Source organism: Rhinocladiella mackenziei, assembly GCF_000835555.1.
Source record: "Rhinocladiella mackenziei CBS 650.93 unplaced genomic scaffold supercont1.4, whole genome shotgun sequence".
NCBI classification, from domain to species: domain Eukaryota; kingdom Fungi; phylum Ascomycota; class Eurotiomycetes; order Chaetothyriales; family Herpotrichiellaceae; genus Rhinocladiella; species Rhinocladiella mackenziei.
Window position 1 is genome coordinate 288,521 of NW_013550601.1, and position 25,293 is coordinate 313,813.

General features: G+C 50.5%; 11 protein-coding genes across 11 annotated transcripts; 5 read left to right on the top strand and 6 right to left on the bottom strand.

Moving 5' to 3' along the window:
- Positions 1-15: 15 nt before the first annotated feature.
- Positions 16-2,218, bottom strand: Z518_05236 (uncharacterized protein; the record flags this gene model as incomplete). Its single annotated transcript, XM_013416050.1, has 3 exons — positions 16-405; positions 525-1,441; positions 1,495-2,218. 3 exons carry the CDS (start codon positions 2,216-2,218, stop codon positions 16-18), a joined length of 2,031 nt encoding a protein of 676 aa, XP_013271504.1.
- A 480-nt stretch (positions 2,219-2,698) lies between these two features.
- On the bottom strand, positions 2,699-4,380 carry Z518_05237 (uncharacterized protein; the record flags this gene model as incomplete). The annotated part of the gene is made up of 2 exons (XM_013416051.1): positions 2,699-3,309; positions 3,366-4,380. 2 exons carry the CDS (start codon positions 4,378-4,380, stop codon positions 2,699-2,701), a joined length of 1,626 nt encoding a protein of 541 aa, XP_013271505.1.
- Positions 4,381-4,763: 383 nt separating this feature from the next.
- On the top strand, positions 4,764-6,738 carry Z518_05238 (uncharacterized protein; the record flags this gene model as incomplete). The annotated part of the gene is made up of 5 exons (XM_013416052.1): positions 4,764-5,148; positions 5,198-5,464; positions 5,513-5,552; positions 5,603-6,312; positions 6,392-6,738. The coding sequence occupies 5 exons, from the start codon at positions 4,764-4,766 to the stop codon at positions 6,736-6,738; spliced, it is 1,749 nt and encodes a 582-aa protein (XP_013271506.1).
- A 430-nt stretch (positions 6,739-7,168) lies between these two features.
- Z518_05239 (uncharacterized protein) lies at positions 7,169-9,022 on the top strand (the record flags this gene model as incomplete). Its single annotated transcript, XM_013416053.1, has 1 exon — positions 7,169-9,022. One exon carries the CDS (start codon positions 7,169-7,171, stop codon positions 9,020-9,022), a length of 1,854 nt encoding a protein of 617 aa, XP_013271507.1.
- Positions 9,023-9,565: 543 nt separating this feature from the next.
- On the bottom strand, positions 9,566-10,736 carry Z518_05240 (uncharacterized protein; the record flags this gene model as incomplete). The annotated part of the gene is made up of 2 exons (XM_013416054.1): positions 9,566-10,058; positions 10,114-10,736. 2 exons carry the CDS (start codon positions 10,734-10,736, stop codon positions 9,566-9,568), a joined length of 1,116 nt encoding a protein of 371 aa, XP_013271508.1.
- A 478-nt stretch (positions 10,737-11,214) lies between these two features.
- Positions 11,215-12,618, top strand: Z518_05241 (uncharacterized protein; the record flags this gene model as incomplete). The annotated part of the gene is made up of 1 exon (XM_013416055.1): positions 11,215-12,618. The coding sequence occupies one exon, from the start codon at positions 11,215-11,217 to the stop codon at positions 12,616-12,618; it is 1,404 nt and encodes a 467-aa protein (XP_013271509.1).
- A 1,250-nt stretch (positions 12,619-13,868) lies between these two features.
- Positions 13,869-14,681, bottom strand: Z518_05242 (uncharacterized protein; the record flags this gene model as incomplete). The annotated part of the gene is made up of 3 exons (XM_013416056.1): positions 13,869-14,156; positions 14,209-14,537; positions 14,657-14,681. The coding sequence occupies 3 exons, from the start codon at positions 14,679-14,681 to the stop codon at positions 13,869-13,871; spliced, it is 642 nt and encodes a 213-aa protein (XP_013271510.1).
- A 697-nt stretch (positions 14,682-15,378) lies between these two features.
- On the top strand, positions 15,379-16,107 carry Z518_05243 (uncharacterized protein; the record flags this gene model as incomplete). Its single annotated transcript, XM_013416057.1, has 2 exons — positions 15,379-15,426; positions 15,481-16,107. The coding sequence occupies 2 exons, from the start codon at positions 15,379-15,381 to the stop codon at positions 16,105-16,107; spliced, it is 675 nt and encodes a 224-aa protein (XP_013271511.1).
- A 615-nt stretch (positions 16,108-16,722) lies between these two features.
- Positions 16,723-18,664, top strand: Z518_05244 (uncharacterized protein; the record flags this gene model as incomplete). Its single annotated transcript, XM_013416058.1, has 5 exons — positions 16,723-16,938; positions 16,996-17,025; positions 18,020-18,205; positions 18,236-18,306; positions 18,358-18,664. The coding sequence occupies 5 exons, from the start codon at positions 16,723-16,725 to the stop codon at positions 18,662-18,664; spliced, it is 810 nt and encodes a 269-aa protein (XP_013271512.1).
- A 1,054-nt stretch (positions 18,665-19,718) lies between these two features.
- Z518_05245 (uncharacterized protein) lies at positions 19,719-23,048 on the bottom strand (the record flags this gene model as incomplete). Its single annotated transcript, XM_013416059.1, has 1 exon — positions 19,719-23,048. The coding sequence occupies one exon, from the start codon at positions 23,046-23,048 to the stop codon at positions 19,719-19,721; it is 3,330 nt and encodes a 1,109-aa protein (XP_013271513.1).
- A 1,106-nt stretch (positions 23,049-24,154) lies between these two features.
- Z518_05246 (uncharacterized protein) lies at positions 24,155-24,877 on the bottom strand (the record flags this gene model as incomplete). The annotated part of the gene is made up of 1 exon (XM_013416060.1): positions 24,155-24,877. One exon carries the CDS (start codon positions 24,875-24,877, stop codon positions 24,155-24,157), a length of 723 nt encoding a protein of 240 aa, XP_013271514.1.
- Between the last annotated feature and the right edge of the window lie 416 nt (positions 24,878-25,293).

The window sequence follows — 25,293 nt, forward strand, 5'->3', positions numbered from 1 at the left end:
TACCGTGTTCCATGCTCACATATATCCCATAGCAAAGTCACGGTATCCTGTAGAGCCATTTCCACGAGGTGGAGACCAGAGACTACCTCCATCTTCGCCAAGCCCATCTAAGGTGTAGTTTGGGGTTGTAACATGGTCGTTAAACCGAAGTCCCTCAGGGTTTGTATTCGTTCCATTAGATGTGGGCGGCATGATAACAGGCTCTTGCATCATTTCAGCAGGGGGCAGAGCGGATACAGAATTCAAGACTGGGTAAAGATTGTTCATTTCCACGAGTCGAGCATAGTCAAGCAGTTCCCATAAGATCGTTCGGTCTGCGATTGGGGTCTTTTGCGACAGGCTCACAGGGTTAGTGAGCGCTCTTGCCGTGTTCGCGTCCGGATTAAAATTTTGAAGTAAATTTTTCTGAGTCTCCAAGTCAGAATGAACCTCCCAAGGATGCGGTACGACTTCAGGGGGGCTAGATATCAGCCGTGTTACGGGCGAATGGAGTGAATTCGATATATAAATGTTCGATCACTCACCATACGTCTGAAAATGGCCCATCGCGCAGGCTTGCCTTCGAGGAAACTCATTGATGCCTGAACCTTTTCACTAGAGGCTCGAGCAATGTCGTGGGATGTGTGGCTCGCATAAAGTCGCTGTATAACGCCGGAAACTAGAGCACAGTATCCGTAAAAGCTTAAGTGAACGACCGGACCACACTGATGGGCATCGCGGAGGAGATCCAGTAATTCGGTGGCATGTTTGTGGCACCGGTCTAGAGCCTCCTGGACGAAACTTAGTGGTATTTGTGCTTGACAAGGATCAAACAGGCGAAGGAGGATAAACGGATGATTGAGAAGACAGTGGTTGAGATGAAACAGGGCATGGGAGAAGATAAAATGGCCTGCTCGTTGCTTGTCCACTTGGCCGTTGAAGGTGAAATTGGTTCTCAGAATGTCGGCCACAGAAGCTAACATGCAGGGCGACAGGCTTTCGAAATGCAGTAAGCTGCTATGGACATTGTAGAATTTAGATCGAGGGTCCCAGGGGACATGGGTATTGTTTGCTGCGTGTTTCAGACTAAATCTTGCAAATCGGCCCAATGTCGACGCCATCAAGACAAGCATAGCAAAATGGTCCAGGTCTTGATGATTCGAAGCGGTCGGATTTTCGATGACAGATTCTAAGGTGGGCATGATGGAAGTGGTGAGACCATTTATAAACATGTCTTCGCTGCATGGAAGACGGACCGTGCAGTCTGCGTCGGGGAAGGATGGCGGTCGATCGGGCCCCAGGGACATCAGTCGATCAAGAAGATAGACCGACCAAAATGTACGTCGATGTTCTTCCTGTTCGATTGTTGGTCGTAAATGGTCTGGTTCCTCGTTCAGGCGCAGCCCTTGAGCAAATCGGACGGCAAGTGCCAGTTTTACCCAGCCAAGTTTGGGGTGGCCCGCTGCGACCTGGTTAGGCTGATCTTCCAGGGAATGATGAATTGGTTAGGCATACCCGTGAAGTCAATGACTGCAAGCATATTAGTGGCTTGGACAATGCAAATTTCGGGGTTTCCTTCAGACGAGAAGGAGCGCTCGAATATTTGAGACCAAGAGGTGTTTGAGTAGGATTCAATCGCTTCGGCCTGACGGCCTTGATAGAAGGGATGCTCGGTAAACCGACATGCGGTAGCAGCAATGGCGAATAGCAAGTATTCGGGCAGAAGTCCATCTTCAAAGCTTCGGCGGAACGTAGCCTCGTGGAAGAATGCGTATGGTTGATTATGGCAATACTCGAAGTAAACATCAATCAGGGACTGGAAAACACCGTGATCAGGAAGATGGAGGAAGTCATTTCGGGGTCGGAAGGAGGAAGGATTTCCCGTCACACGTCCGTGCTGATCAAGACCAGGCGGAGTTTGTTGAACGGAGCCCATCAGGCCAACGCCGGCTGAGGGTGCTCCAGATGATGCAAACAGGCCAAAGGCATCATTGTCGCCGAGAAGGCTCAATTTGGACTCGAGGAGAGCAACCCTTGCAGCGAGATTTTGATCATCCAATCGTGAAGACGTTGGTGGTGATTTGGATAGAGGGTCGGTGGAGGACTGATCCCAAGTACACTCCTGGTTGAGACGGGCGCAAAAGGCGCACACAGGTTTCTCGCCAGAACAGCGGGCTTTCTTTCTCCTGCAATTGAGGCAAGCCTGGCGCGCTCGTTTGGCCTCGCGTCGAGTATCCATGATAACAACCATCTGAACGGATCCAAGGGGCCGACGGAGGATGGTGAATCGACAAAAAAGGATAAGGAAGTTGGTATAGGCCAATTATCTGCCGTTCTGTGTGCCTCGCATTCAGTGTGCTGCGCCCAGGAATCTAGACTGAGAGAGCCAGGACGGCCAGCAGGTATCTCGCGGGGAGCGAGACACCTAGATGGGAACCATGAAGGGAGAATAATGCTGATGAGCAAAGAATGCAGGGTAAAGAAGCACGGAAGGGCAGCTGAAGCACCCTAGAGGACTTTCCACGGGGGTAGCTTATGCCAAGATTGGCGGGGTTACCGGCTGTGTAACCGATAACTGGGGGGAAATGCAGCCATGAACCAGTAGGCCGCCCCGCCAGTGGGTGCCCTGTCTCTATCTAATAGGCTCGTAACTACTGTGAAAATCCGATGTTGTCCATCTACAATACTGTCTATTATAAGCTCCACGTCTCTTTCTCGTTCATATTCTTGCCAACGCTCGATGACCGACGCTCCCCTTTATTCTCGTCGTCTGCACCACTTCAAGACACATCCCAAGCACATCCCGCGTATCCCGAGGATCAATGATTCCATCGTCGTGGACGAAAGCGCTCGTTCGATAACAGCTGCTGTCCCGTTGCACTGTGTCCCTAAACCTCTCTACTCGGGCTTTGACCGTCTCTGGCTCCAAGACTATCCCCTTACTCCTCGCCGCATTTCCTTCGACCTGTTCCATCACTCCAGAAAGCTGATCCGGTCCCATCACGCTGCATCGACCGATCGGCCAGGTGAACAGGAATCTCGGCTTATAGCATCGTCCACACATGGCGTAATTGCCTGCCCCATACGACGAGCCTAGAATGATCGAGATATGAGGAACCTTCGAACAGCTCACCGCCGACACCAATTGTGCTCCCTTTTTGATAATGCTTGAATGCTCAGCTTTCGAGCCCACCATAAATCCTGTTACGTTGTGAAGGAAGATAATGGGCGTATTCTGTTGGTTACAAAGGCGAATGAATTGGGCCCCTTTCATGGCCTCGTCCGCATAGATTATGGGTGTCTGGTTGGCCACCATACCAACACGCATGCCTAAATGATCCCTCATGTCAGCTTATGCTCATACCCCACGGTCGATCGAGGAATACCTAGAATGTCCGCCCAAGCGGTCAGCAGATTCCGCCCAAAGGACGGTTTGAATGTCGCCAACCTTGAATCATCCACAATCCGAAGGATGACTTCTTTCATGTCGAATGGCTTACGGATATCCGGATTCACCAAGGCAAAGATGTCCTCAATCGGATACCGTGGAGCCAAAGGCACACGAGGGGGGACTTCCGGCGGTAGAACGGTGGGTTTCAGCGTCTCAACCCAATGTCGAGCTTTCTGGATGGCATCGAATTCGTCCACCGCCAGCTGGTCGGCCAGTCCAGTCATAACCCCGTGCACTCTGGCTCCTCCCAGCTCTTCAGCATCAATCACCTCTCCCGTGGCCATCTTGACCAAGGGCGGACCACCCAAGAAAACTTGTGCTTTGTTCTCTACAAAGATGGTGTAGTCGGATAAGGCCGGATGATATGCCCCTCCAGCTGTTGATGATCCAAAGACAACGGCACAGGAAGCCTGTTGGTTCTGTGTCCGAACCGCCAGATCACGAAAGATCTGGCCGGCTTTGTGAAAGACTCGAAATTGTTGGGGCAAAAGAACGCCAGCTGATTGAACCAAAGCGATAATAGGCAAGTCATTCTCGTTAGCAATCTCTGTCACTCGATTTTGTTTGACTATTGTGAGTTCGTTCCAAGCTCCGCCGCTCAGAGTCGGTATGTGAGAGAGTATCAGACAGATGCGCCCACTGACACTGCCGATACCTGCCAGGAGACTAGCACAGAAGCTAGAATCATCCAAACCAAAGCCTGCAAATGAGCCGAGTTCGAGAAACGGTGAGCCTGGATCTAACAGAAGTGCGATCCTGTCCCGAGCCAACAATTGTGCTCGATCTTGGTGCCTTCTGGTCGACTGTACACTGCCTTCTGATATGGTGTGCTTTAGATTGGTCTCATACTCGTGCATAACATTTTTCCACGCCTCTCGATTTGATCTGTATGTCGGTCCATCCAAGTCGACCTCGGATCCAACCACCGGAAAGTCTTGAATATGGGACATCCTAGGTAGGCTCATAGAAGTCGCGAAATCCAAAGATCAAAATAACGACCATGCACGCAATTTTCTAGACAGACGGGTGTCGTCAGCAAGAACTGAATGGCACGCTTCGATCACCTAAGCTCTATAGCTGGTTGAAGCAACCAAGGTATTTTTCACACCGGGCCTCAGGCCGCCCTTGAGAACGGCTCCTGGAAACGGCCCGGGGAGGAACGGCCTCACACCAGCCCTATCGCCCGGCCACCCACGGAGCTTCAGCCTCCAATCCCCATGGGGCGGGCCCGGAACGTTCTTAAGCTGACAATGTCCGTGTCTTGCCATCTCAAGACAGATTCTACCATTCTGGAACGACCAAGACGTCTCCACCGTTGACAGAAGAAGCGGTGATGAATACGAATTCTGCAACTTTACAGGCGACGCCATCAGCACCTTTGTCTTTCGTCTCAGGCCCACGAACGCCAGAATTGTGGTACAAGACGTTGGCCGAAACTGTTGATCAACAGGCAGCAAAATATGGGAACCACACGGCTATCAGTTTCCCATGGCAGAGTCACAAGCTTTCCTACCGAGAGTTGGCATCTCGAAGCGAACAGCTGGCGAAATCGATGTTAGCCTATGGTCTAGGACATTCGGATTGCATTGCAATCATGGCTGGGAACCGCTACCAGTATATTGAAGCATTCCTTGGTGCCGCCCGAATCGGTTGCCCCTACATCGTTGTCAATAACACGTACACACCTCAAGAGCTAATATCTGTGCTCTCAATGACATGTAAGTGGCCTCAAAATTCTAATGAGGCCGGGTCTAATGTGGAGTACAGCATGCAGACTTCTTTTCGTTGCCACCAATATCGGGCTAAAAGGCCTATCGAAGCACCTTGAAGGAGTGCAGGGAGCGGCCGACACCCTCCGGCAACTCAAGCACATCGTGCTCCTTTCAGAACGCATACCAGACACACATCCAAATTCGAAGCTGTGTACCTATTCGACATTTGTGTCTAAAGGAGAGGCCATGGATGCAGCGACCCTTCAGCAAGCTGAGAGAGCTGTCCAATGCAGTGACATCGTAAATCTTCAGTTCACTTCTGGTACGGAGGTGTGTTGAGACTGATGGCAAGAACTCTGACCCTAGCTAGGCACAACCGGAGCACCCAAAGCAGCTATGCTTTGCCATACGTAGGTGCAGATTAATGCTACCCTGATCTAGATGCTGATTTGTACTTCAGAAACCTCATCAACAATGCTCGTTTCATCGCCGCAGCAATGAAGCTAATTCCATCCGATGTTGTATGCTGCCCACCTCCATTGTTCCATTGTTTCGGGCTCGTATTGGGTTTCCTGACTGCATTTGTGCATGGCAGCACTATTATATTCCCTTGTGACCAGTTTGATGCCAATTTGGTGCTAGAGACACTCAATACGGAGAAATGTACGGCCATTCTCGGCGTACCGACGATGTTCATCGCGGAAATAGAAGCCAACAAGAAAAAGAAATACAAAATTTCTTCAGTAAGGACCGGACTAGCAGCGGGGTCATCAGTTCCTCCGGCTCTAATGAGGCAGTTGAAGCAAGAATTCGGGGTTCAAGGAATGTTGATTGCATATGGTATGACAGAAACGAGCCCGGTTACTTTCATCACATCCCTCGACGATCCGGAAGAGAAGCGATTCAAGACCGTTGGGAGAATCTGCCCACATACGGGAGCGAAAGTGATAGATAAAAAAGGGAATGTTGTACCTCGAGGAGTACCCGGGGAGCTGTGCGTAAGCGGATATGCGTTGCAAAGAGGATATTACAAGAACCCAGCCAAGACGCAGGAGGTGATGAAGAAGGACGACCAAGGCGTGCTTTGGATGTACACTGGGGACGAGTGTGTCATCGATGCTGATGGCTATTGTACAGTGACAGGTCGGATTAAAGACATGATTATTCGAGGTTTGTCAAACCCCCTCTTTTCTTCTCTATCCTACCACACTCCCTTTCCTTTCTCAACGGCTCACATGCTCCATGATAGGAGGCGAAAACATCTTCCCCGCCGAAATTGAAGAACGACTCCTCCAGCACCCATCCATCACCGAGGCCTGTGTCGTCGCCGTGAAGAACGAGAAATACGGCGAAGTCGTCGGCGCATTCCTTCGCCTGAAGCAAGGACGCCCCAAACCGAGTTTGGAACAAATCAGGCAGTGGGTGAGGCAATCCTTGGGCTCGCATAAGGCGCCTGCCCATGTATTTTGGATTGGTGATGAAGGAGTGGGCAATGATTATCCTAAGACGGGGAGTGGGAAACATCAGAAACATATTCTTCGTGCCGTGGCGGATAGGCTTGTAACAGCACAGGGTAATGTTCAGGCCAAGTTATGATTTTGGTTAATTTTTGTAGAACCCCTTGTTGGTGCTTGAGATCATATAGGCTATAAAGTGTACATAGATAGTAGACTTCGAAACCCAAATGAGATATTGTCCTATTGAATTTCGTACCCCCACCTTTCTTCTAGGTTTCTCTGAATTCAACAATTCATGTACTCGCAGCTCACCGGGACGCTGTCTGGAAGAGGCGGCCCGCTTCCCGTTCCCACACCTCCCCCCACAATCCACAACCCCGGGCTTCAATTTGGGCTGGTGGTTGTGACAGCCGAGGCTGACCTGTGCGTTGTAGAATGAATTCTCGGTCGACATGCGCTGATCCTGGGCTGAAAAACACATGGCGCGGGCATTGAGTTAGGCTGAAGCCACCGAAGCCCAATATTCTCATCTCCACACAGAGTACTCATCGTTGGACCCGAGAGTAGGAATGAATCAAACTCACAAACTAATGGACGCGGTGCGCATTGTCGAAGTAGGACCGCGCGACGGCCTGCAAAATATCAGGACGACGGTGCCCACGCAGACTAAACTCGAGTTGATTTCTCGTCTGCGCAAAACGGGCCTGAAGACTATCGAGATCACCTCTGTCGTCTCTCCGCGCGCGATACCGCAGTTGGCGGACTGTCGAAAGGTTCTTGGCGATAGCGATATACAGACTTTGTTACGCCATGGTGACGGGGATGGGGTGGATGGCCTTCACCTCCCGGTTCTCATCCCTAACTTGCAAGGACTGCAGATTGCGCTGGAGAGTGGGGTGCGAGAGGTAGCGGTCTTTGTCAGTGCGAGTGAAGGATTCAGTCGAGCGAATATCAATGCCACGGTAGACCAGGGCCTATCGAGGGCAAGGCATGTGGCGCAGAAGGCGACGACCGCCGGACTCGCTGTTAGAGGGTATGTGTCGTGTATTTTTGCGGATCCATATGATGGGCCAACGCCGCCGACCGCAGTTCTCAAGGTCGTGCGGGAGTTATTCGACATGGGCTGCTACCAAGTCAGTCTCGGAGATACACTTGGAGTCGGCACGGCGGTGGATGTGAAGAACCTGTGTGAATATCTGCGGCAAGAGGGGATAAATTTGTCTCGGATCGCGGGACATTTTCACGACACGTACGGTCAAGCCGTGTGCAATGTCTGGCAAGCATACCTGTGTGGCATTCGAGTCTTTGACGCCAGTGTTGGGGGTTTGGGTGGATGTCCCTTTGCTCCTGGTGCCAAAGGAAACGCGGCCACGGAGGACCTGGTGTATTTCTTCCAGCAGGCCGGCGTCCAGACAGGCGTCGATCTACTCAAGCTCGTCGAAGTTGGTATCTGGATATCAGATCAGCTGGGCAAGATTACCGAAAGTCGTGCAGGTGCCGCGTTGGCGGTCAAGCACGGCATCTCCATTTCCAGCAACGCCGCACCTTGCCCTGGTCCTGCTCCAGCGCCATTGTCATGGACCTTGACGGCTGAAATGCAAGGGTTAAAGATATATCGATCGGGAGTTAACCTCAAAATCGTCCTGAATCGGCCGAAGAATGGCAATGCGCTTACTGCCTCCATGATCACCGAATTGACTCAGATCTTGGACCAGGCACGGAATGACTCGACGATCAACCGAATTGTCATCGCTGGAGAAGGAAAATTCTTCTGCACGGGCATGGACTTGGGAAATGGGACGTCACCGGTTGCTCAGTCAAAGGAGGTCAGCGATGCACAGTACCAGCGACTGACTCGGCTGTTCGACGCCATTGACCGTGCTCCTCAAGTCACGATGGCTGCCATCAATGGACCGGCTTTTGGAGGCGGGGTCGGCCTGTCGTTTGCATGTGATATCAGAATCGCCGTGCACACTGCCACCATGACACTCAGCGAGGTCAAGCTGGGGCTATGTCCCGCAACGATATCCAAGTATGTCATTAGGGAGTGGGGTGTTCCGTTCGCCAGAGAAGCCATGTTGTCAGCCCGTCCTATTTCTACGGCAGAATTGAAGCGTTTGGGGTTGATCGCCCGCGTCGTCGAGCATCCAAAGCAGCAGCTGTCAGAAGAAGTAGACCTGTATCTCAGCTCGTTGAAAGTGGCCGGTCCCGAGGCTTCGAGAATGTGCAAGGAGATAGTGAAACTGGCTTGGGTGCATCCCGGAAGCGATACTCAAGCCAATGGTATCAAAGACCTCTTCGATAGGATGATGCGACCTGACGGCGAGGCTGCAATAGGATTGCAGGCATTTCAGGCACAGCGAAGGGCTTTGGATTGGGATCAAATCTCGCAATGTAGATCAGCTGGGCGGGCCAAGTTGTAGTTATCTTTGTTATATGCGAAAAGCCTTTCGTACTGCAGAAAATTGTCAAAGCGGCGAGCGATGACTAGGCTTAATTTGAATGGCCTCTGCGACAGCGGGTTAAGGCGGCAACTAGACACGATCTGTTTGTCGATCAAGTATTTATTACTCCATGACGAAGTCGTTATAGAGGGCTAGTGATTGCCGTGGCGGAAAAGCCGAAGAAAGAAAGACTCGTATTCACGATAAAAATCCTATTTTTGTCGGGGCTGATGATGATACCCATGTTCATATTCCAGTATTCCATGATATCTCAAATTCAGGGCCGAGTTCGAGTACCGTGATACGACAAAGCGTCGTCTTCGCCTGTGATGCCCTGCCTTGATACCAATGTTGAAACTAAAGGCCAGCTGTTTGAGCTCTTGTCCCCTGGAATAAAACCCTCCTCGCTTTGTCTTCCAACCCCAAACTCCCCCTTTGAATCTTTACTGAACCCCAAGTTTGGTCGCTAAAAATGCCATCTGGAATAGATCATCCACTCTTTGACACATACATCCGTTAAATTCAATTCTGCCCTCCACTGCTTTCCCCATCACCATCGCCGTCTCCTGTATCACCATCGCCTTCTTTACTCGCATTGCTGTTCGTATCGTCGTTTCGATCCGGTACGGGTTCACGAGCTGCTTTGGCTAATCGTTCTTCTTCCTTCAACATTCGAAGTCTCTCGGTTTCCTTACGCATGGCTTCAAGGTTCCATGCTCCTCGGTCGTCACCGTCGTCGTCACTATCTTCGTCTTCTGAGTCTTTCCAATCACCACTCTCAAACATCGCTCTGCCCGTTGCTTCCTTGGCCTTTCGAGCCTCTTCTTCAGCGGCTCTCTTGTCAAGGCGCTCCTTTTTCCACTTTGCAAAGGTCTCTGGCGTTACGGGTGTTAATGTGCCCGTCAGCTTGTGACGTTCGGACTCCAGGAAATCCTCCAGCGTCAAGGTATGGAGCGGCGACTTCTCCATCAACGCCTTTTCTGCACGTCTCTGTTCTTTGGTCTTCAACACAAATCTAAGGTTCAGGTTAGCGAAGAGCTCAAAGCAGCGGAAGATGGGCATCTTCATACCCCGGTGGCAGGCTGTGTCTGTACATGCATTTATCTCCTCCGTTGGGACAAGTCCAGAACCAGCCATATTTGCCGTCTTCCACCGCTTGGATAAAATATTTGCACACCTTGTCCGTGGTTGTCCGAGGATTCCCATGTTTGCTGAGCACGACTTTCCGCAGTTTCTCTTCATCCCAATCTTCCATATTATCTTTCTCTTTCTCCTCTCTTTCCTTTTCTCGAGTGTCTTGGTACAGGTCCTTCTTGGCCACCTTTTTCCCGACTTCTAGATCATGACTGAATTTGCACTTCTTGCCTTTGTCACAGGAACCTTGTTTGAAGAACTGGCAAACCACGGTCTTGGGGTCGACACCAAAAGGCACTTTCTGGACTTGAACGGGTTTGAACAATTCGGCAGCCTCTGCCTTGGCGGCTTCGGCGGCTGCTTTCTCTTTGGCTCGCTGTTCCTTTTCGGCTTCTCTTCGTTTCTCTTCGGGAGACTTGTTGGATTTGGCTTGGGCTTGGAGTTGGGCTATCTGTTTCCTAGCATTGCCACCTTTCTTGTTTTTCATGCCAAACGTCTTGTCCTCGACAGTGGTTTTGGCCTTTTTGGGCTGATCTCCGCCCTTGCCCTTGGGCGCCATGGTGATTAGAAATGGGAAGAAATCGCAAAAGTCGTCGTCAAGGGTGATCAGGAGCGGAAAGATTGTGGGGAAACACTTCGTTTTCCCGGGTCGAGCTCCTAATGATAATGAGGGAAAGTCGAGAACAAGCTCGGTGTCTGGCCCGGCAAATGCGACGAGATGGCGACTCAGCTCAATAAGGTAGTGAATGGGGGAGTGCAAGATCAAGGAAAGGAAATGAATAAGTGGACTGTGAGTCTTCGGCGTTGTGTGGGGAAAGAGCCCGACATCAGAGGCTCGAACATCGACATCCCTGCGGAACATGAGACCCAAAATACCAGGGCTTCACGAATCCCTTCAGGTCATTGAATTCTCCCAGATTCCCTGTTCGCGACCTCCTACAATCCTCAAAGATGTTGAAATCTTGAGTCGTTCCGGCATACCACTTCAATTCTCATGACCAGCCACCAACATAGACTGCCACCCTCCCCGGTTGACAATGGACTCCCAACGTCCTCCACCATCCACTCTTCCTCCTTCTATGGGGCCTGGCGCTCGGCCTATACGACCCGGAGAAGCTTCATCAAAAGCAAGCCATGCTGATATGACACAAATAAGGTCGACCTACGTCTTTTCCGCAGAACCAGAACACCTTCGTATTGGCTACCAGCTCTATGGCGAACAACGTGACTATCAAGTTCCATATGAATCTATTCCGATGAATAGACTGACAAGATGGTGGCTCTGTGGAGATTCCGAGAGGTCCAAGGCGACGGGTATTGCGCTCATTGATCTGATGCGCGGAGTTGAAAACACGGTCCGGCGACCGATCACCCAAACAGAGGTAGAAGGGCTTACATACTATGGTTGCAAACGAGGCATGTACATGTTCAATGGCACCATCCTTGGCTGCTTAATTGGTGGAGCAATAGCTTACAGGACTCGGGAGAACATGAAATTTCCTTTCATGAATGCCAAACCCCTGGAGAGATATGACCACTTTCCCAGTCGCAAATTCACAATTTTCCAAGGACAAATGGCGCGGACCTGGTGGCAAATTACAAGGGCCAATGTTTGGGCCCTCGTGGCTGTCATTGCAATGGCACCCTTTGCCGCTGCTGCTGGCGATGTGGCTTCCATGGTGGGACTTTACCGTGATGAACGCACTCATCAGCTCTTGATGGAGATCAAACAAAAGAATGTGAATCTCGAGTCAAGCAGTCTCAACCGGCCTTTGGAAATTGAGCACAGACGAAATGCAGGACATGATCAACCTCCAAGTCAGGGTGGAGGTCAGTATGAGGACGCTGAACCTCAAGGGTCTTTCGGGATCAGTTCTGACAATACCTATGGAGATAGAAGAACTGACATGGGAATGTGGAGTGAATCCACAAGTCACCGTCCGGGGGATATGCAACCGCCATCCTCTACATTGGGACGTGGCTCGTCATGGAGAAAGCCTCTGACGCCGCCATCACCACCACAAAATGGCAGACATGAAGAATCTGATGCTTCTTTTGGTTCAGGTGTCTTTTTCGATGACGATGATGCATCACCAGTTGCTAGACCGGACAATGGAGAAGCAACCCGTGGTTTCCGCAAAGACAATTCCGCCGAGGCATGGTACCGCCCTACATGGTACCGTATACGCACAGCCAATCGAGAAGCTCCAAAACACGACCCCGACGATCCGTACAGGGATTCTAGCTCTCCTCAGTTCTCCAGAGAAGGAGACCAGAAGATGAGGGAGAACGCGCAGAAAGAATTTGATGATATGCTAGAAAGGGAGAGACGGCAGGGTGGACGGGACGACTACGAGAGAGCGGTTCGTGCTGGTGAAGAGGGTGCTGCGAACTCGGGCATGAGTGCTTGGGAACGCAGGAGGAACGCGAATAGGGAGTAAGAGCGTGGCGACGGAAAGTAATGGCCCTCCTCCGCCTTATCGGACGATTGTCAACGATGGATGGGTGACTGTTGGACACAACCCTTCTGGTCCATTCAACAAATCTCTTGTCATGCCATTTCCGGCCCACCTCAGGAAAAAGTCAGTCTCTGGCGATCCGATTTTTCGTCGATCTTAAAAATTGATAAATGCAGACGATCATTTCCGAAATTTAAAAAAGATCATGGGAAAATATGCAAGGAACACCTCTCCTCTTTCCGGTCTGATCGATGATCTACCTTAGTCAGATCGAAGAGAAGAGGCACTGTATGACCTGGTACGGTGAACCCTCTCGGTACGGTACGGGCTCGTCATATAAGCTCACCAGTGACCCGCGGCTTGGTCTCTTGTTTGTCGTTGGTGGATGGCGCCTTGAGCTGGGACTGGCTCAAGTTGCTCATGCACGCTGCATGAGTCATCAAGTCCGCACAATCGGATTTTTGCTTGCCTGCCTAGTTGTGCGTCTCTGTCCATCGGCGCCGAGTTATGGTTGCCTGATGGATACCCTTTGTTACATTCCCAAGTTCAAGCCCTGTTTCCAGGCGGGTGGTGGGTGAAAAACAGTGGTTTGCAATTCTCAAAATTTGTATCGATTATCCCCTTAATTCGTGAGACCATGACAAAACCGACTACGAGGATTCGACTTCTGCAATACTGGCACAAAGATGATGGAAGGGTGATGTATTTTGTGGACTGCCTCAGTAAATAGCTACTACCGTACTACCAGCTCTGACTGACTGATTTGACCCTCAAGAAGTGACCCCAACACCCAAAAAACACCCCAAGAACCCCCCCACTAGGCCTGAAGTAGGAAAAGGAGTCTCTCGGCATAGAGAAAAGAACGGGTGATGATGTTTCCCGTGTTTGCTCGTTGTTGCTTCAATGTAATTCGAATATGTTTTTCCAGTTTGAATGCCCCGTAGTTTCACACGCCGTGCTTTTCCCCAAGGTATTTTCTTTTGCTTCGTTTCTTGCAAGACAGTCCGAGGTCGATAACCGTCCAAAGAAGAAGGCACGTAATGTAGAAATTCTAGAGCAATGAACGATAAGGCGAGACCGTTCGTGAACAAGAGGGTTGGGGTTTGTGGAGTCGTGTTTTCGCAGTGTTTCAGGGAGGATCAGTGATTGTCATCCATATCGATTGAAATCCGCTCGCTCGCTCGCTCCAGATGACCTATGAGGTCCGTGCTTGTTGCGGATTTGGGGAGAGTCTATGCGGCGTCTTTGCCCTTGCCCTTGCCCTTGGCGTCGCCTTCATCTTCCTCCAAATCAGGCATCTCGTCGTCGTCGTCGTCGTCGTCGTCATCATCGCCACCATCATCGTCACCGGCGTCAGCATCGCCTGCGTCCAATCCTTCCATACCTGGTGTGTCGCCGCCACCGCCGCCGAGCTTTGAAAAGTCAATGCCTCCAAAACCGCCGTCTTCGCCGAGGCCACCGCCAAATTGGTTCATGTAGTCGTCTTCCGGTGCTTCATTTTGTTCGTCTTCATCGACCCACTGAAAGAGAAATTAGTTGTTGCGATCGTTGAAATCAGTCGCCGGAACGTACCTTGTCGAAATCGGTTCTCAGGTAGTGAACCTTTGCAGGATCTTTGAGTAGCCGTGGCCAGTATTCTTCCTTGAGTTCCTTCTTCCTGAGAATCATCTGGATATTGGCCGCAGTGTGATGTGTCTTCGAGTTCTCGACGTCAATCTCGCCGAAGAATTCCATCTCCAGGTGGTAAGTTGTCTTCTTGGTCTCTGAAGTGCCAGTAAAGGTGAGACCCGTGGGCTTAAGATTGAGCTTGAGAGCCTTGGGTGGGACGTCAGGCACGCTGATGGTCAGGTAGATGTAGTTCTTCTCAGCTTCGCTGGAGGAGGAGCGCTGAGCCCATAGGACTGGAAGGCATGATCGTTAGTGATTTGATCTAGACAAGGCTGCGGGCTGGACATTTGCCATTGAGACAAGGTCTACGGGGCTTGGGCAGGAGGGAGGAGAGAGACGGTCAGAGAATTACCTTCTGGGGTGACCTGAGCAGACATCTTTGTCGACTGGTGGATGGAGGGGTCTCTACTCTGGAAAGATGAGGAAGGGAGAACCAAAAGCTCGAGCAAGAAGGCCGAAATAGAGTCAAAGGAACACTGAAGAGAAGAGGTAGCTTTGCTGGCTGGCTTGTTGACGATTTGTGTGTGCGGGTAACTAGTTAAAGACGAGGCTGTTCGAACTGCGACGAATGACATCGAAAACCTCCCAAGATGCTATGCCTATCCCGCAACCTTGCTACGGGCAGACGCTGCGGGCGCCTTGAACAGCCCCCACCATTTGCATCCAACCCACATCATCAGCGCAGGACCTGCTCCGGAAGTACCTGGCTATCGTACGGACCTGTCTTGGACTTTTGGCTGGGAATCCTCACTGACTTTCTCACTCGCCGCTACGTCTGCGAGTTATCAACGATCCTCCAAGACCTGGAGATTTCCTTTTGAGGTAATCGATCTACGCCCATCAGCCCTACCACGACCCCGTTGGGCTGCCACCCTCTCTGCGAATTCGCTCCCTCTTTGAAGATTCTCATTACTCGCACATAGTGATTCAGCAGAGGTCTGCTATCCGCAGCGTGACCGGCCTTTCTTCCGATCACCATGGGTCAATAGACTCTCATCTCCAAATTCTGTCCTCAGGAACAAGGCAGAAGTGTCTTTTGATCTACACTGACACCCCTCCTCAAAGAAAATCATCATGCAGTCATTTAAGGCGGTCTTCTTTAAGCCGGATCCGCAGGAACAAGTGCGTCTTCTTCTGCAGGGTTCTTCAGGTCAGGCTAAAATATATATGTTCCAGAAACGAAAATGTGACGCTATCATCCGGAAGAACGTCCGAGCCTTGGACCGCGATATTCTCAATCTGAAAGTCACCGAGCAAAAAACCAGGAGTCTGATCCTCAACTCATCGAAGAGAGCGCAGAAAAACCCCTCACAAGCGAAACAAGGCGCAGCCGAGGCACGAATATTTGCACGAGAATTGATCAAGGTGCGGAAACAGGCGGCAAGATTACACACGAGCAAAGCCCAGCTACAGAGCGTACAGATGCAGGTCAACGAAGCATTCGCAGTACGAAAGATCGAAGGCAGTTTGAAGGCCAGTACAAATATCATGAAGGATGTCAACACCCTCATTAGATTGCCCGAGTTGACGGGCACGATGCAAGAACTTAGCCAGGAGTTAATGAAGGCGGGCATTATTGAGGAGATGGTCGGCGATGCTCTACCCAATGATGAATTATTGGAAGGAGAGGACGAGGAAGCCGAGACCGAAGTCGACAAAGTGTTGGGCGAGGTGCTGAAGGGGAAGCTGGGAGCTCCAGAACAGCAAGTCCCGCAACTGCCCGTGGAGGAGGAAGAAAATGCCGAGGACAGGGAAGCAGAACTGGAGCAGATGCGAGGGAGACTGGAAGCTTTGAAGAGTTGAGGTCTGAACGATATAGGGACAAATGCATGGAATGGATATGCTGACACTTGGGGGGAGTATTCCACGCCAGGGCCGGAGACGTGATGCTTATGAAAGGATCACGGGTTGAAATACTTGCGTGACAGATATCTAAGTGGATGCACGTGGCAACCGACCAGAAGACTTGATGGTTAGACTAGCAAGTATCGATGAGTATTGTATCAAATGTGGTACGTGACATGAACTGATAGACCGAGAAGGGACTAGTGCCGCGGCTTGCAATGCCACCTGCAAACTCTCAGGCTCTGTTGCCTTGGGGGCTTCTCTGCGCCTCGTCTCTCGCGCCTCCTACTTTTCATTTTTCGTCTCTCGTATGCGCCTGGCATCATTCTCGCTGCATCAAACAAACAAAGCGACTTCTTCAACCTGCGACTTCACATTCTTGGTCGCCATCTCCATCCGCAAATTTTATCTTTCTTTCGTCTTCGTCAACACATTCGACAAATTTCCACCACCATTGCTACTCTCTCATCTCCTTGACCTGCGCGACTTTCTCGCAGAAGCCACCACTTTCCTCAACCATTCCCGCTTCCACCTTGCAATTTCATCTTCGAATCATCTCTCTACACATTCAAGATGTCTGGCAGGCTAGATCAATCCCTCGATTCCATCATTGATAGCCAGAAGAAGGCGAAGCGTGAAGCTCGTCGTCGCAAGGTCGGAAAGCCAGCTGGTGCAACCGCTCCTGTTGGTGGTGTCAAGAAGGCAACCAAACCAGTCAAGTCAGTCATCAAACCTGCGGCCGGCGCCTCAGCTCAAGCACGTTCAAGCAAGATTGTCGTCAGTGGACTGGTAGGATTTGCGATTACCTCCGTTTTGGTATAAGACCCCGACTAACTCTCTCCCTAGCCATTCGACGTCAACGAAGCCCAGATCAAGGTATGTTGATAAAGAGGCTTTCGACCTTGGATTTCCGTCGCCGCTCGTCATCACCTGCTATTCTCTCGCTCCTTCCGAGACCGTTTCCGAGTGGGGTTGAAGACAATGAGGAAGAAAGAGAAAACATGTCGACACTGGAGAGATTATACCCAAGGAGCATATCGCCATGCTGAAAAGTGCTGGCTTTATTAGAGGCAGGCATCACCCGTTCCACGCGTTGCTCGCATGTTACATGCGCGATGCATTGCGGTGAGAATATGGATCGCCTTATGATCTCGCAAATTCAACCCCTCCGGCTAGCCACCGTGTAGGGTTTTGATGCAGATCTGCCCAAAGGATTCCCAATATGCTGAAAGGGCTGTTGGTATCCTTGTCCTTCTATCGTTTGGAGCATCAGCGAGTTTGCAACTCAATCTACAGAAAGCACAGCCGTGCAGCTTGGATACACCGGACCCAATCATCTGCAATGCAGACTCCTTGCGCCCACATATCGCAGTTGCACCCGATATGATGCGCGAGCTTCGTAAATCAAGTGTCTCGCTACAAAGATCGACAGACACCCAATCGTGGAATGAGTTGGCGAATCCAATGAAACATCATCAACCTGTCTACCCGAAAAATTCTTCTTGGAAGATCACAACACCTGGTACTTCGAGCTGGCCAACCTAGCCATGACAAGCAACTTGAACACATCAACGGCCATTGTCCTCCTCGACACTCAACGCAATCTCGCGTCACCAAGGTCTTGGTCAATAGTGAAACCACTACGTTCTCTTCGACGCGACTGTTTCAACTCCTCTACCGGACTCAACTGCCGATTTGCTGCTGCTCTCTGGATTTTTGCGCTCGCTGATGCTCCTACCAAGGATTTATACCCGGACTATACTCTACTTGAGGAAACATCTCTTACCTGTTTGACTGGAGATGAGGATGCGGAAGAAATGCTATTGCTATCTTACTTCAACACATTGCTGATCACTTCTGGGACGCATAGGAATACTTCGGCAAATCTGTAGGCAACGTCAAGAAAGTCTCTTTGCAATACAATCAAAATGGCCAGAGCCGCGGCATCGCCGACATCATTTTCTCCAAGCCAGACTCTGCAGCCAAAGCAGCCAAAGACCTCAACGGAATGCTCGTTGATAAGCGACCAATGAAGGCAAGCACGACTTCACCTACCGTACCGGAATTCCACCTGACCTTTGACTAGATTGAAGTGGTGATGGATGCCAGCAGCGTTCCAGAACCAGCACCGGCAAAATCTCTTGCGGAACGTGTTGCGTACGCAAACCCAAAACGCTCGGGCAAGTCAGAACCACTGACAAAAATCAGCGCCAATCCGAAAGCTCAACCAAAATCTGCCACCGCAGTCAAGAAGGTGTCCGGAAAGGATGGGACCAAAGGACGATCTGCCGGCAAGCCCGGCAAGCCAAAGCGTGGCCGTAGCTCTCGTCCAAAGCCGAAGACCGCTGAAGAGCTTGATGCTGAAATGACCGATTACTGGGGAGGCAATAATCCATCTGCCGTTGGAGCATCGAACGAAGCTGCCACCGCCAATGGTACAGCTCCCGCAGCTAACACCGGTGATGACATGGGCATGGACGAGATTTCAGTGAGCGATGTCGAATTCATCTGCTAAATGTGTTTGGACTGACACCGGCATCAGTGAACACCTTGGGTCTTAGAACGTGGTGAAAAAGAGACACCCGAACCGGATGCTAATCCCCGTTCAACTCGAAAAGATCGACTTCCCGACTTTCTCTTTTCACCAAGCGACTGTACCGAATAATACCACACTTTCTCCCCATTGCATTTCCTTCCCCGTACTTTCATTCATACGGATTGTGTTGCTAGTTTGCAAAGGGGATGGAAGGAAATGCCTGCCATGGTACCTGAGAACGGCGCCTGAATTGGATAGGCTTTGATTACAGTGCCTGATAAGTTGACATGGAAGATGTGGCTGAAGATGGGAGGACCGACAATGGTAGAGTAGCTTTATTAGCTCAGCAAAGACAAAGCAAATGTGCCTCGAACCATCAATTACCGCGATATCGCTGTGCTATGTGCTGTCTACAAGTGCGAGGCGTTTAGCGAGGCGAGCTTCTGTGCTCTGGGTGTCTCGGCATTTTGATCTCGTTGAGGATCAGAGTAGATCAGATTAGCTTTCGCGGTACACTTTGTTTTCGCTTTTATTCACAATCATTCTCGGGTCATTGTGATAAAATACGTGATTGCTCAATCATCGGTGTCATCTCTTTGTATTTTGTTGGCGATCATATGATTCCATATCACGCTGTTTATCATGCCATGCCCATGCACTTGAATGTCCCTACGCTATCGCCTGGCGCGGATCTACAGATTCAGCCCATTCTGTTCCGTCCCCGTTCCCGATCCCGACTCCAAACGCCGGCCGATGATAAAGAAATAGAAGAAAAATGTGCCTGCTGGTGTTTTCCATACCCGTTTCCTGAAGTCTCGTTGAAATGTAATGTAATGAAAATGTCGGCGAACTTGAGAATCGGATTGGATCTAGGGTTCGTAGTGAGGTTTGAACTGCGTGGCCGAGAGATATTCGTCGTTCTTTCATTCATCTCTTATTGCTGGATATAGGAAATAGCGACTGATGAGGATAGAGTGGTGTACTGTACGTAGTAGAACGAATGGCGAGGCAGCAAGAAGCATGAAGTCGATGTTCATATAAATTCGAAATCATCATCATCATCATCATCCTTGACTGGGGTCTTTGTCCCTTGGGGTCCGTCACGGATTTCCTTGCCTTTTCCCTTTCCCATGCTGTTGTCACTGGAGCGAAGGGCCAGACCACTCTCAAGCGAACTGGTACTGGCATTGGCAGCAAGGTATTCTGCATAACTTTCGGTATCCTCAGAAGAATGAAGGAAAGCTTGGAGACTTGCCGACATCTCCCCGTTTACATCGTCGCTAAGTGTGTCGGTGTCATCGTCGTCATCATCGAGGCCGTTGGCGTGATCCAAATCGGCGTCGGCATCCAAAACCATCTCCTCATCGCTTATAACACTTGCCACCACGACGGACGCCACACTCCTCGAATCATTCACAAGTGCAGTTTCCGTCGCAGCGAACTCACCGACGCTGATGCTCGACAAACTCTTGATTGTCTCAGTGCCATCTGTTGCGAGCTTACTTGCTTTGCCAACGGTACTGATAGCCTGGCTAGCGACGTCTTCAATGGAGCCGTCGAAATCTGAGTCTGCCTTGTCATAGCCAACTCTGATCTGGCCGGCGGGAAAAGGCTCATATTTGGAACTTGTAGGGTCGAGGTTCGGAACAGGGCATTCATCAAACACTCCTCCACTGCCGTCATCATTGCCGTTGGGTACCCAGAGTGGAAGGTATTGGAACTCGTTCGCATCAAGGCACAGGAGGTTGTCGAATAGGTCTGTGGGCAGCAAACCTGTTTGGTGAAACAAATGCGGAGGGTATAAAATACCGGAGCAGATATTTGATATCTGCTTTCCAATTTCATAGAGCATGGTCGCTGAATGGATTTTCTCCCAGCCATGTTCGACAAAGTCGGAGCCCGTGAGCACTGCGTTGGGGCTCTTGTTGGTTGGCTTATTAAAATTGAGAGGCTTGGGGCTGAGAGTAGTTGACTTATTCCTTTGTTCAGATGCAACCGGAGAGTCCCATTCGTCCCAATTACTCCACCACTGATTAGAGTATTTATTTGAGAAGGAGGGTTGATGTGAGTAGCTCGAAGGTTCACTCTTTCCATCCTTTGGAATACGGAGAGACTGTTCAATGATAGTTTCTCTGCCTGCCATGGCCCACAAAGTTTTCCTAGGCGGAAGGAGAACCTCTTGTTCTTCGGCCTTGGAGTGAGAGAATTGATTATCCAAATAGTCCTTCTCACGGTTGAAGCTTTCAGACTGCTTTGGTCTCAAGGGAAGAACGGGGAGGTCACAAGCTCGTGTATGTGAGAACTTGTCCACAGGGGCAAGCCCATGGGTGCTCGGTTTGGTAGCAGAGTTGTTTCGCCCCGGAGCCGAGATGTCTGCGTCAACTGAAGACGAGACGGCATGACTAATGTCATCCGACTCAAGGATCTTGCGATACTTTGCCCGAGATCCATCAGGGAATGATGGTTCATTTCTGTCAGATCCAGATCTTGGACTTCCGATGGCAAGTGAACCAAGAGGAATATTTTCTGGACCATCTAGTATATTTTCAGGCTCATGGCTGAGGTAAGAAAGAACTTTACCCTTACCCTTGGCCTCTCTGTTCATAGTCTCTCGCAAATGCAAAAGCCGATTGACATTGTTCACTTGGTGGTCGAAGGTAACTCGACTGATAGAGATGATCCCATTGAGTGGATCGTCGGCGTATAGGCTTCGAAGACCCTGGACGTAACGAGTTTCGTTGGAGCGCCCGGTCGTACCCTCATTCCCAGTGTTAGTAAGACCCGTGTCAAACTGCGTGCGCTGCAAGGCAAGCCAAAACGACTTGGTGAACACTCTCATGGGTTGATTCAGCCCGTTGTATACGGTGACATAGTTTTCGTCGGTGGCCGATCGGAACGCAAGGGTCGACGCCGGGGAAGCTTCAATCTCATCAAAAGAATACTGATCCTGGCATAGGACATAATAAATCCTGGAACGGACATAGTCTTTGATGAGCTTCTTTGTTGACTCCAGCATCTCCACTTCTTCTGCAGTGTTTCCGACCAGCTGATCGAGCTTTGCGTACTCCTTGCTTTGTCGAAGCCATCCCATATCCCTACAGAGCCAAACCACCAAGCCACGAATTCGTCGGACAAATGACGATGCAGCGTGATCAATTCGATTACGTTCATCATCGTCAAGAAGCTCCAACTTGCGCCCATGGACCGTCTTGACAAGGGGAGAGAATATTTGTGCATTAAATTCCCCGTAAGCTTCAAGAAGCGCTCTCTCCCCTACGAGAATGGAAAATGCATCCTGGACGAGATCAGGCGATCGAATACCCATTCCAATCCGATAGGCTACCTCCGGGTTGTTCTGAATGAAATTGACATTGTTCTGGGTGTAGATCCAAGTCGTGATCCAGCCCGAAATGCGCTCATTATGGGCACAGCCAAAATACCTGGCAACAGCAAAATAAGTCCAGACTTTTGGTGCGGAATCGAGTTTGGGATTGTTGCCATGAATCGCATGTACAAGTCGCTCAATAGCAGATGTATGACGGAGAGGGGAGTACTCAGGCGCGACTTTTGGTGGTGGATCTTGGCTCCCTTGCTTGGGGCTGTTGTCGGCTGAAGCTTCCTTGGATGTATCGGAGTTCGTCTTGTCACTAGTCTTTGGTTCTGAAGAGGTTGCATTCGTAGACGATGGCAGCAATGGAGATTGAACTCCGAATTCATCGTGACCGGAGACAGCCATGGGAGACAGATCGTATTTATCCTTAGCCAGATGCCAAGCAAGAACGCCTTTAGTACAGGTCAAATCAGTGATGAGAATGACTGCCTCTTCATCCTCCTTGGGCGGGCGAAGGTCTATATAATATTTGAATTTCCCACCCTTCCTCGCTTCTGCTTTGCTGAGTACACCAAGCTTTCGTAGTTTTCTCTCGGCACGGACAGATTTAGGGCCTAGGAGGTCCTTGTCACTAAATCTGGAAGTATCGCCCATGAGCTTCAGAGTGGTGCTCTTGACAATATGAACTTGGTCAAAATGATTGGAGATGTAGCTATATTCCTTTTCAGTTTGCTCTGGCATCCGAGGAGGCGGCCCGATGTAGATGACGGTATCGCCGTCCGGATCATCCAAGTTGGTGAATTCATTATTCAGGCTCAAAACGAGATCTACCGCAGCCTCGTGACGGGAGAGGGGAAAGCGCCTCATTGCTCCAGGAGAATTTGCTTGCTTCTTTGCTTGATCCTCGAGAGATAGTTTGACGGCTTGGGCTAATGCTCTTTCTTCTGTCGGAGGCTTCTGATTTGCATCACGGGTCTCAGTCGATGTGGTTTCCAGGCGGTTGCCCAGACTAATTGGAGAATTTGGAGCCATGATGGGGTTTTCAGTCTGAAATATGCATGTCTGGGAAACTATGTTGGCGAGGTCGATAATAGAGTAGAGGTATAGAAGAGGAAATTGTATGAAAATGAAAAGCGAAACAATGGGCGGTGAGTGTCAAACGGTACAATTGCCAGACAGAATGCTGCTCAAGTAGAATGAGATTAATTTAGGTAAGGTGAAGAGGACAGGAATGGTGAGGCTGATACGATAGAGGGCGAGGTGTCCTTCAAGAAGGTTGATACAAAGGTAATAGGAAGGAGACGAAGAATAGAAGCTGAACAAGACGATGAGGCATGAATGAGGACGACCGTCAGGAAGAAGAGAGAGGGCAGAGGAGTGAGGACGGTGGTGGTCATTTGTTGATCTGATGTCTGCCTGGCAAGGTGAGCATCTCAGTGTCATGAGTATGGGGGTGACAAGTAGCAATGGACCTTCGAAAGTTGCCTCGCAGGGGTTCACCTTTTGCTGCCAACTGCTGGCTGCGAATGGTGATATGCAAGCACCAAGCTGAGTGAAGCTCAGCGGAGGGCTAAGGTGGCTCAGCAATGCGGGTGATCTCTGTCTGGACAAAGCCGACTGGGCGTTCCAACACATCTCTCTAGCGCTAGCACCCACCGTCGCTTTCCGCACGTCTTTGGGCCTTTTGTCGCTCATCCAAGCCAGTAGGGAGTCCTTGCAAGACCGGGGGGGGGGGGGGGGTGTTTGCTCACCTGCAGCCCTATCATCAGCGAATCAGAGTCAAGCCCAGGAAGTCGCAGGCGTGGAGGAGTCAACACGCTGCCGACCTGACACTACATCCAGTCACTAACCTTGGATAGACATTCAGTTACTGCTCTCCACAGGATATCGAATTCAGTGATAATGCGGGGGGAATGGCAGCTACAGAGGTGAAAGAGAGAGGAAAACAGAAAAAGACAAGAGAAGGAAAAACCACCAAGACGCCAAATCCGCACTAGGAAGATACTCAGGATAGCATTTGGTGATCGCAATACGGCCATGATGCTATTTTTCCACTGCACTTAACCTACCAGTGCCCCGTCCATGGTTTTCATATAGTACACATCCTTGAGACTTGCAAACAAATTCCTTGCCAGGCCTCAGCCAACACATTTGCCCCATGCTGGCAGACCACAACCAAACCCGACAAAGAGATATATCAAGAAGATCACCACGACCACCAGAAGCGCCATTACACGTATATTCTTCCACCACATCTGCCGCCTGAGTCCTCGGCTCCGTACCCGGAAATCTCGTGCACTACCTCCTAAGCGATCGGTCTTGTCCACCAGTAAATCAATTCTCTCCCCTCTCTCAAGCACTCTTTCAATATTCTCGGTCATGATGTCCTTGACGCTGTCAATCTCTTTACGTGCATTGGTCAACGCATCGCTGGGGGGTGCGGTGTTGTATTGTTGAAGCATCCCTTTCAGCGTGGTGTTGAAAGCAGCGGTGCCATAGGCCGGCAGGGATTGGAAATCTGTAGACTCTGGCTTATACTGCGCCAGAAACTTCTTCTTGAGTTCGATAAGGAATGCGAATGGTATACGTCTGCCCATCTCGGTCTGCGCAACCACGAGGTAAGTGAGCGCGGCATGACTTGAGAGCTGCTCGTCCGCGCCGTCGGATGTGGAGGAAGGAGAATCAGCTATGTAGTGGACAAAGAGGCGATCATGCGTATAGGTGAGTTTTGCAGGAGTAGAATGGGAGATCTTGGGAAGAATCACTGAAGCGAGAGAGGAGGCAGAGGACGACGAAGCACCGGGTGAGGAGTGTTCGGTCAGGATGACGGTTCCATGCGCAATGCAAGCACTATGTCGCATAATAAGTCAAATGTGATCATAATCAATCACTTGCGCACTCACTAGAGCAGCTGGTTCGACTGTCCTGAACCTGAAGCCATACTGGGCTGTTGCGAATGCTTGATCCCTGGCTGAGCCTTGCAACCTCGAACTCACTTCGAGATGATGTATGCACTGACAATAAGTCTAAGCAGCGAAGGATTTAGGTGGCGATCGAGGAATAAGATGGAGAGTAGTAGAATATTGGGAGTATACGACGTTGGCAGACGTCGCACTTGTTGTTACAATCACCCGACGATGAACGTCGCGGTTCCATGCGTCACCGGGTTACGGAGTAAAGAGGAGGATTACGGTCCGTCATTAAGGCCTCAAGGTGATATTGTTACGTCAGATCATACGGCATCATCTGGCAAGGCTGTGTTCGTGACAACAACGCA